General features: G+C 45.8%; 1 protein-coding gene across 1 annotated transcript; it reads left to right on the top strand.

Annotated features, from left to right (window-relative positions):
• Positions 1-878: 878 nt before the first annotated feature.
• Positions 879-10,404, top strand: TGIF1 (TGFB induced factor homeobox 1). Its single transcript, XM_058031831.1, has 3 exons — positions 879-1,180; positions 7,791-8,017; positions 9,343-10,404. The coding sequence occupies exons 1-3, from the start codon at positions 1,165-1,167 to the stop codon at positions 9,907-9,909; spliced, it is 810 nt and encodes a 269-aa protein (XP_057887814.1). The 5' UTR covers positions 879-1,164; the 3' UTR covers positions 9,910-10,404.
• Positions 10,405-10,716: the final 312 nt, after the last annotated feature.

The following is a 10,716-nucleotide window of genomic DNA, read 5'->3' as shown; positions in this document are numbered from 1 at the left end:
TGCCCGGGGAGAGCTCTCCCCTTCGCCAGGGAAGCCGGAGCGAGGAGCTGCTGGCGAGTGTCACGTTTCCCATCCCGGAGGAAAAGAAACTGTTGCTGCTGCAGAGCGTGCTCGCCCGACAGCGATGAGTCAAGCTGTGAGACTTCTCTGTTTTACAGCTGCGATCATGTGCCGCAGCAAAACCTACCGGGCTGGGGAGGGGGGGAGTCGAGGGGGAGAAAAACAACCTTTTACGAACTGATGTAAAAATAACCGCAGAAACGGGGCTCGCCTTCCCCGCGGGGGTGGGTGGGGGTGTGTGTGGCCAGCGCCGGCCAGGCGGGGCTCCTTCGGCACCGCAGGGGATCGGAGGGAGCAGCCCCCGCCGACCGGGCCGTCGGGAGGGGGGCGCGGGTCTTTGGAGGGCTCCTTTCCTTCCCCTGCCGTACGCACTCTCCTTTCTTCTCCTCTATTCACGCGAAGGAGTGGGTGGTTCGTCCGGCAGCAACAGGAGGAGGCTAGTCAAGGGCAGCTGTCAAAATCTCCCCCCCCCACCCCCGCCTCTTCCTTCTCCTTCCAGTTTAATGATCAAACGTCTGCTTGGAAGAAAGGCGAGGGAGCGGGAGGCACGGAGAGCTCCCCCCGCCGCTGCTGTTGTGTGTGCATGAGCGAGCGGGTACAGGCGGACACCCCCCCGTTCCGGCCGGTCCCTCCCCTCCCGGGTGTTGAGGCTCTGTCAGACAGGAGGGGAGGGAGGAGAGAGGAGGAGGAGGAGGAGGAGGAGGCAGCCGCCGCCGCGAGTGCCAGTGCAGCGCACGGTTACTCTCCCGTACTCACTGCGGGGAGGTGGGGGAGGGCGGGCGCTGTGTACCTTTCTCTCCCGTGCCTTTCCTCACTTTAACAGGCCGGGGCCAATCGCCAGCAGAAGGGAACAAAGGGAAGGGGGGAGGGAAGCCCACCCCGGCCGCACTAGAAAGCCCCCGGGGGAGGCAGAGCCCTGCGGCTCTCGCTGACAGCAGCGCGGCCGGTGACTGGGCGCCTGGCTCCGCGGCGGTGTTTCTGCTTTCTTCATCGACCTTCTCCTCCTCGCTGAGATTAAAGGGGGAAAGCAGCGTCCGGCGAAGGGAGAGAAACTTGGGTCGGTGCGTGGGGTGTCCGGCGATCGGCTCGGTCCTCGCGATCAAGATGAAAAGTAAAAAAGGTAGTTGTGACGGGGTGCCGGGACAAAGCGGGGTGCCCCGCGCCCCTAGCCGGGGTGGAAAGGGGAAGGGGGGGCTGTCGCTAAGCCAGCCGGAGTCCCTTTGCCTTCTCGGCCTTTTGTCCCCCGTGTCCCCCCCACGCCCCCTGGCCTGTATCCCGTGGAAGATTGCAGTGGATGCTCCGCTCCCAGACAAAACATGCGGGGCTGTTGTTTGGAGGCGGCCGCCTCTCTGCGCCGCTGGCTCCCTGTCAAAAACATGTCCAGCCGTTCGCCTCCTGTCCTCCGCCAACTTTTGTTCTCGCCCCCTCCGTGGAGTTTCTTCCCCCTGCCCTCCCGTAAAACACTTTTGAACGCTTTTCCGCACCGAGCCCCACCGTCCCCGCGAGGGGGACGGGGGTGCGGGTGGTTTTCCCAACTTGGGGCGAGGGAAGCGGGGCCGTCCGGCAACTCTTTGTTCGCGGGGACGGCAGCGTGGGGCTTGAGGCGTGGGGGGGGGGGGGTCATCGGCGGCAGGGCTCCAGACCCCTCCGCGCCCTCGACCGCCTTGTTTTGCTGAAAGTTGAAGCCTTTTCTATCCCTTTTATCCCTTAAAACAGGGGGACGAAACACAAAGTACAAAAGTTTTGACGCAGGGTTAAAAGGAGGAAGACTTCCCCCCTTCCCCCCCCCCCCCCCACACATAACCATAAGGCTGTTTGAGTTTTCTTTGTGCCCGCTTCCAAAGCGACAAACTTTACAGTTAGAGGATCGTTACTCATCGCACTCGTGGTGCTTTAAGTGCCCTTAAATTAGCGCCTGGCCACAAAGACGCGGAACGTGCTTTCGGATCCAGCGCTATTGCGCTGGCTGGGAAGTTCCTAGCAAAGCAGTGTCTGTTCAGTTGCGATTTGCCAGTCGGCGGTGTGGCTGAAGGGTGTTTTGCATTCAAAGACCATTAAATGCTCCGAAGTGGAGGGTTAGGAGGGGAGCAGTGCGCATGTTCAGTACTCCAGAGTTGTGCTGTTTTTCCCCCTACTATGCATTCCTGCGGCTCCGTAGTAAAGCAGCCTCTCATTGTTAGTACCCTTGAAGCAATTAATGCATATGTAGTTCGTGAAATCATTGGGCTGCTGCAGACATGGTGTGTACTAATATGGTTTGTAGCCCTCGTCAGAAGTTTTTTTTTGGACGTGCCGCTCGGCTACGAGGAGCGCACACAAAGGGAGCTGAGCCACAAAGGCGAAGTTTTAAAGAGCAGCAGGCTCAGGGTGGTGCTGAGGAGTGCAGCGTCCCGCGGGAGCGGAGTGGGGCTCGATCCCAGCTCAGCCCCCTGCGCCCAGAGACAGCGGCAGCGCTGGCTTTTAAGTGTTTCTTAGGTAGGTCGCGATTCTTCACCCTGTTGGAAGCAGTTTGTGGTTTGTTCCCCCCCCCCCCCCCTTTTATAGTTTCGCTGAATTAATTTAGCCCAGTTATTTTTAGGACATTCCTATGCTGCCTATTTGCACAGCAGTGGTGAGCTGGTTTCCTGTCTGCTGTTGCTTCCATTGTTCAGACTTCTCTCCCCGAGGGCAGCTGCTGGTTGGTGAAATACCAAACTCCCTGCACTTTCAACTGTTGTTCTTGCCACCCCCGAAATAAATGCGTGTGGAAAACGCTGACGTAGTTTCTAGGTATGCATGTGTAGGGCTTTGTGTGTAAGTGTGTGTATGTAAGCTCTGCTTTGAGGATTGCAAATCCTGGGCTGAAACAATGGAAACAATGAAAGGTGACAGGCGGGAGGGAGAACTTCTGAGAGGGGCCATGGGCCTGGGGTTTGCGTGGCACAAATTAAAAGGTGAGGAGACAAAGGCGGAAACTTTTAAAAAGATGTTAGGGCTAGGGTGCCTTTGTTTTAATAAAGGTTGGGCTTGTACTTATTTGTGACCTCCTGGCATTGGAAGCTCATTCAAGAAGTTTCAAAGAGTGACTTTGTTACAGATTTCTTGCTTGCACTCCTAGAAGAATCCCGTTTAGAAGAAAAAAAGTATAGTACAGCCAAGTCTGGTTGCTTTACAAGTAATAGAGTGCAAGCTGTAAAGTACAGAGGAAAACAAATAGGCTGGTTCCTCAATTATGAAACTCATTCAGAGGAAAGAGGTGGTGTTTTTTTTTCTTTTACTGTGGAAATTCCCTTCTGTATCCTTGTAGGGTTTTTTTGCTACTTATGAATAATTTTAAAGCAATGTGTCTTTGTTGTTGATTTTTAAATTTGCATTGCATTTTAGTTGGGTTTTTTGGTATGTGTGTTGAGTTTAAAATTTTTAAGTGTGTCATGCTGTGTTTTTCTTGATGGCTAGTTTTGTTGAGGGGTGGTTTTTTGTTGTTTTTCTGTTGTTTTTTTTTTTAACTAGAAGACTGTGGATTTAAACCTCAGGGCTTTTTTATGGATAGTTTAATTTACAAATAATAACGTGGTGGCAGTCACACGGAACCTACTTGCCTTGTTAATGAGCTGATTTAGAACACAGTCTCGAAAAGGCACAGGCATGTGCTCAAGTTTATACATGTGAAGAATCTTACTGAACTTGGTTACAACAGGATCGGGGGCTTGGATAGGAACTGGTTCTGTTTATCAGCGCTCATAAAAAAAAATCTCACTGCTGAAGAAATTCAGACAGCCCTGAGGGGTGGGAGGTTTTCTTTAAGGTGATTTTTGTCCATCCCCTCTCTGGAGGGCAGAGATTGTTCCTTGTGGTATACTTTGTCCTCTTTTGAATAACAATTGGCTTCTGCCACTTCCTCTGTGAAGCTCTTCCTCGACACAATGGGATAGTTGTTTTTTTGTGGTGCCTTTTTTTTTCCCCCTCATAGCCTAAATTTTTCGTTTGCTTAACTTCCATTTCATTTGTCTCAGCCTCTCTAAATACTTTGTCCTCCCCCTCAAAGTATTTCAGCATACCTGTTTAAGTGGCAGTGGTTTGTTTTGAAATCAGCTTTAGTCATCACTGTACTTTTACTCAAGTTGTTTCGAGCTGTTAACTAACGTTTGGGTGTTGAGCCCAGACTCCAGATCCTGGGTGTAATCTTCCCTGAGCTGATTAACGGGGAGGACCTGTGAAGTCTTTGGGCTGTGATACAATGCAACAGTGCATTCAATCATGCATATGACTTCAGCTGGGAAGCCAGGAGGATAAAGTAATTTATAAAGAAGGGATGCTGATCATGTAGTCCTTAGATCATTAAAGCATAGACTACTCTCTTAAGTGGCGGTGAGGAAGTGAAGGAATGGGATTTTGTGTTGTTTCTCAGACCTCTCTGCAAATGAACTTGTGCTGCTTTAATTTTAGTTCTATAAAAACAGGTTTTTTTGTTTGGATTAAATGTATTTAGGAGGAGGCATAAAATAGCCTGGCCCTAGCCTGCTTTTAATACAAAATAAATTAGTAGGTCAGCTGGGGCTACTCATCGTGTCCACAGGCCTTTATTCTGGGTGTAAATAACAGTAAGCCAATGGTCCAGTCATGGAGCGTGGCCAGGACCCTTTTCAGCTGGGCCCTGTTAAAACAGGAAACCAGCAGCGAATAGGCTGATTACTAACAAGACGGAAAAACAAAGCTGGGTTGTAATCAGCAGGAATGCTTTAATGAAAACAGAGCCTTGACAGCCACAATGTGGCTCCTGCTCTAGTAAAAAATATCAGCTGGGGTAGTGTGAGATTTCTAGCCATGATTTCCTGTTGCTGCTAGCTCTGTCCTGCGCCTGAGAGATCTGCCACGAGTTCAGAGGGCTGATCAGCTATTTAAATGAGCTCATTTAAATGAGCAGAAGTCTGTACTACACTGGGTTTCCTGCTTAACCAAAACCTGCTTTGTGTCACTAACTTACTGTGTCACTTAATGTGACACACTCAGCCAGCAGGTCAAAGGGCTGGCTCCGCTGGTGACTCATTTCTTGCTAGGTAGGTTACGGTTAGTCAGATGACAACTTTTACTTTAGCAAAAGATCTTATTTGGCAAGGGAGAAACGTTTTTATGCTGCTGGCTTGCACACAGTATCTTATCACTTCTTTTTTTTTTTAGCTAAAGGAAAAACAACAGTTCTAGGAGAGGTTTTGCTGTTAAATCAGTTTTCTGAAATTCAGAGAGATGTCCATGGAGTCTTTAGTTGTCTGGTAGAGCCAAGAAAGATCACTTCAGATTGAGTGGTGTGTACCTGGAGTACTTTTTGTTATGCCATGTACATACTGCTTGCAAACCATTAGACATCTAACTTTTTCACAGTAGTTTCTCCTTGCCTCTTGTTTCCAGCCCTTGCTGATTGCCTCTCCCTCTTTTCCAAGGTCTTGCCTTACTGCCCATTATATTTAAAAACAAACAAAAAACCCAGCCCTGTGAAGTGCTGCAACCGTTCTGGTTCCTGACAAACAAGAACAGCGCACTTCAAAACATTGTCTGAATAGCATGGGCTAGTTTTAGCTAGTTTTTAAGTTCAATTTAAAAGGGCTGAGCTGCTTTGCAGAGCTGTCCTGTTCTCTCTGCAGGATCTTTGTTCCCAGAAGTGTTCCTCATGGCTCCAGGAGCCCATGGTGCAAGGCATGTTCTCAGGTCAGGTTGCAAGCATGACAGCGCTTTCCATGAAGCTATGACAAAGTGGTTTGCTTGGAATCATTGTAAAGCAAACTTCTGACATACTTTCTGCACAAATTAAGAAACTGTTTACATAATCTGGAGTTTTATCTTGTGTTGGTTATTTAAATATTGTCCTATTGTTCCTATTCCATGACTGGATAATTTATGTAGCTAATCATCAGATGAAAAATTTGGTGTGTCAGTTTGGTGTTTGTCAGTTAGATAAATCAACAGTTGGGAGAATGAAAACAATACCAAGTAAGTTACTGAAGTAACTCTGCCAGACAGATTGTGGATTGATCATCCTGTTGGGAATGCTTGCGTATCAAAACTGTGCATTTCAAATTGGACAACTTAAACTAAATTTAAGGATGTTGGAGCTATTCATAAATAGGGGAAGGAAAGATAATTTACTGTGTCAGCTTTGGCTGAAGTTTGGAAGTGTGAGGAAAGGTCCTTCTCTGTTCCTCTCCCTACTCTCCTGCCAAGTATTAAGGAAAACTTGCTCATACATACCTTCTGTCTTTCTTCGTGTGGTAGTGGGGGTTTGGTGGCTGGTTGGTTGGTTTTTTTAAAGGGCATTACTTCCTTCTTGCTTCTCACTTCTGTAAGTGCCTTTACTTATGGATATAACATAATTTTATATAGTTTAATATTTTCACAGGTTCACTTATTGTTGTTTAGGTCTTACTTTATTTCCTTGAATAGAATTTTTTAATTATGGGTGATTTCCAACAGAAAATTTTACTTTTGACATCTAGTTGGCTTTACTATTAAGATTTTTAGTTTTGGTGTTACAAGTGAGCAAATTTCTTCCTTTCCACCCATCAGCCTCCCCAGTCTAAGTTCAAAAGACAAAAAGATTAAGGGCTTGTTTTCCTTCTAGAGTTTCTGAAACTGCTTCTGAAAGGCAGTGTGAGTTCACTTGAAATGAGTATTTATTTGTACTAGTTGAATGTGGGTAGTATCTTATTTGGACTTGTATATAGTTTGTAAGATTCCTAAAATTTCTGGTGAGTTTAAAGCGTGGTTTTCTTTGTGTTTTATGGAACTAGTGACTCTTGCATCCTACCAGAGGAGTAGAATTGTAGCCTTCCTAACTGTTGAATACTTGCTCGTTTGTCTGATTTACATTCCATAGCTTCATGTTACTAGTAGTGTGGTGTTCATATATAAAGGGATAGTCAGATTGTGAAATCTGTTCCTTCCTTTGTGTTGGAGGGGGAAGGTATGCAGTTAACTGGCAAGTTTGGAGCCCTTACAGTAAGGATAGCACAGAACACACGTTTCCAGGGATAAAAATATGAGATGAAAACCACAAAGTTGAAAAAATAGGATAAAAACTCGTACATCTAAATGATCATGGTTCTTTGATAGACAATACAATTAAATGAGAGTGCATTTCCTGATGAACTCTTAGGCACCTGGCTCTTCCCTTCTTCTGCACTTTTTCCCCTTCCTTAGTGAAAATCTTACAGGTGGTGAGAAACACAATTTTTCACTTTCTTTTTTTCTTCTTCCATTAATTTTTCTGAATAGATGTAATTATTCATTTGTAAAATCTACAACCTATCCCTCCCAAGAGACAGGCATCAGGATGTTAAGAAATAATTAAATAACCTATTGCTTGAGTTGGGGTGTTTTTAGTTCTTCCTTGTTGACCTTTTGCTCAGCCACTGGTTAGTTATCCTTGAAAAAAAGTGCTGGATGCATACCACAGCCAGCAAACTTGGACAATATTCTCATTAGATAGAAGCTATCTGATAACGTTCAGCAGATAAAAGGTTGCCAGGGGAACGAGAAAATGCAGGTTTGCAGAGAAGAATTCCTTTAGGAAGGGATCATTTGTGCTACTTTTTTGTTCAGCTGACAGAAGAGCTGCAGCATGACAAGTTGACGCTGCAGGACAAGGGGCTGTAACAGTAAATACAGTTCATGTGATATAAAATGTCTGTGCCATATAGTGCTGGAGCCAAGCAGTTAACGGATTTAGGAGGCTGATTGTTCTTGTCTTACGATTGCAGGTGTAGTTGCAATATCAGGCAGTGAAACGGAGGATGATGACACTATGGATGTCCCACTGGATCTTTCCTCATCTGCGGGCTCAGGAAAGCGGCGGAGACGTGGCAACCTGCCCAAGGAGTCTGTGCAGATTCTTCGGGACTGGCTCTATGAGCACCGATACAATGCTTATCCTTCAGAGCAAGAAAAAGCGCTGTTATCCCGACAAACACACCTTTCCACACTACAGGTATTAAAAAAAGTAGTTCTCCCTTCTAAAGGAGCTGTTTTCTGTTTTAATTCAACTGTGTTCTAGTCACGGATACAAATGTTTACAGTGCATGTGAGATTTCCTTTTTTATTGCTACTCTCCTGCTGATGGCACTCATAAGGAGAGATAGAGACTGATTATGTGTTACGATGATCTTTGTTTATTGGGAATAAAATTATTTTTGTGGGAGAACAGACAGTCATGAATAGGAGCATGCATGCTAAGTTTTTGCAGAATTGTGCCCCAAAAGACTAAAGTGTCTGTACAAGGTAATTTATTGTGATAAGAAGGTATTTATTTGTCAACAGAGGTTTTATGGTGATAGATGTGCAGCTTAGCATATAACTCTTCACTTCTAAAATAGCAACTTGAGGCTCATTCCAGTAGAACATGGACATATATAATTATGTGTATGATCACTGCTGTTAAAATCAGTGGAACAACCTATATGGGATCGAGCTACTCAGGGATGTTAGTGCAGGTGTGGACGAGGTGTTTGTATGTTTATTTTGGGTTCTCATCCTGGGATGCCACTGGCATCTGTGAGGTCCCTTGGATGCATCATTCTTATCTTCTGTGATTGTCTTGGGTCGAATAGCTTTTGCCCATTGCTGCATCCTATGTTGTGGGAAAGTGGCTGTATAAGAACTTGGGTAAACCAGGGTTTGGTTTTGGGAGCTGCTAAATAGAGAGCACTCCTATTGAGTCCTGGATTTAAATTTTCCATATTAATTCATTAGTGCCAAGTTCATAATTGGCCATAGAGTAAGATTTTCTTAATGCAACATTATAAAGAAGACTTCCTTTATGTAGTAAAGAGAAAAAAGACGTTAAACTATAAACTATCCTGTATTGCCCAGGAAACTGGTTGATGTTTAAACAAGGACAAACTTAAGTGAGGTAATTCATGTTATGTCTGTCGACACAGTCAGTTGAACAAGGAAAATCAGTAACTATTTGTGGGAGGAGTGGCTCTCTTCAGAGAGAAAAGGTTTTCCTGTTGTTAATTAACCTAAGCTAGGGAACAATAGCCAATAGGTTAATGTGTGTGCACAGAGTTAAAAGCTAAACCCCTAGTTTGGACTTCAGATGTCCCGGGGCTTTCTGTAACAGGAGCAGGGAGTCGGTAGCACCGGGACAAGGGAGGGCCTTTGCCAGGCATGCCAGAACTTGTCAGTAGGTCTCTGTTTTGTTGTGCAGTGAAGGAAACTGCTTGGAGGGATTCATTAATCCAACTGTCCGCTCTTGTGGCACATAGTTGGGAATGAATGAAGGTAGAAATTAAGATGTCATTATATTCCCAGGTCTGCAACTGGTTTATCAATGCACGCCGCAGGCTGTTACCTGACATGCTGAGGAAGGATGGCAAAGACCCAAATCAGTTCACTATCTCGCGGCGAGGGACCAAGCTCCCCGAGGGCGGCCTGGTGGAGTCTGCCATCAGCACAAAGAACTACATTCCCCTGCTGGATGAGACTGCCTTCCTTCCCGCCGCTGCGCCGCTCGGCAAAACTGTGCCCTCTTCCAAGCCGGCTTCCCCGGGATCGGTCCTGGCTCGGCCGTCGGTGATTTGCCACACGACTGTGACTGCGTTGAAAGATGCCCCTTTCCACTTTTGCCAGCCGGCTGATGTAGGCCAGACCACGGACCTGCAGCAGCCCCCGGCTGGCGGCTTCACAGATAGCCCCCTCTCGTGCCACGAGGACGCATCCAAACTGGGACCTGGTGCAAACACACAGAGTGGGCTCTTCAACACTCCTCCTCCAACACCACCAGACCTTAACCAGGATTTTAGTGGATTTCAGCTTCTGGTGGATGTTGCACTCAAAAGGGCGGCAGAGATGGAGTTGCAGGCAAAACTTATGGCCTAAATCCCCTTCCTTCTCTTTCCCCGTTTTGTTTTACCAGGCAGGGATCTAACAGCTGTGTGGTTATTGCCACCCACACGATATCAAAAGACTTCACTGCGTTATTATTATTTTTTTTATTAATCTTATTTGCACAAGGGGATTGCTGAAATGAAGCTTCCTGTCACTGAGATGGTCTTCAGTGGAATACGGTCATTCCAAGAATTACGAACTTAAAGCTACTGTAGAAAGAAAGGATTGTGTGTTTCGTTGGGATTTTTTTTTAATGTTTTCTTTGTAGATTTTTCATAATGTGAGATGTTTCCCAAGATCATGTGATTTGTTTTGTTTCTTTCAGACTGTGCAATATCTAGTAATGCTATAGAGTCTTCTTATCATTCCCATGTGGAACGGAATATACCGACACGCTGTCTAAATTTTCAATTTTTTTAACAATACAAACTTTGGATGATCATGCTTTTTTCCCATAATATAATAAAGTATTTTCTTTAAAAGTGATGCATACAGAGTATTTTGTTGAATACAAGCTTTGAAGAAAACATGAATTACCCTTGAAACAAATGGAAGTGAGAAATGTTTTTGAGCTCATACTGACTTTGTTTGGTTCAGAGAGCCATAAACCACACTAGCAGTTGTTGTTTAAAAGAATGCTGAAAAGTGGGCCAGAAGTACCTGATTGTCTTCTGCTATGTTGAAATTTTTTAAGGGGCCAAAGGGAGCTATGTAGGCAATTCTGACTAAATTTCAGAGGGAAATCTTGGGCCCCTCTAAGAGTTCCAGCTCTTGGCTCCTTGAAATATTTTAGGGCTG

The sequence above is a fragment of the Melospiza georgiana genome, chromosome 1 (genome assembly GCF_028018845.1).
Source record: "Melospiza georgiana isolate bMelGeo1 chromosome 1, bMelGeo1.pri, whole genome shotgun sequence".
NCBI lineage: Eukaryota > Metazoa > Chordata > Aves > Passeriformes > Passerellidae > Melospiza > Melospiza georgiana.
This window is presented reverse-complemented; position numbering and strand designations above follow the sequence as displayed.

Bases quoted from the DNA above. Each gene is read 5' to 3' on its own strand.
- TGIF1 (XM_058031831.1), top strand. The intron at 8,018-9,342 runs GTATTAAAAAAA...TTATATTCCCAG, and splicing joins CACACCTTTCCACACTACAG to GTCTGCAACTGGTTTATCAA.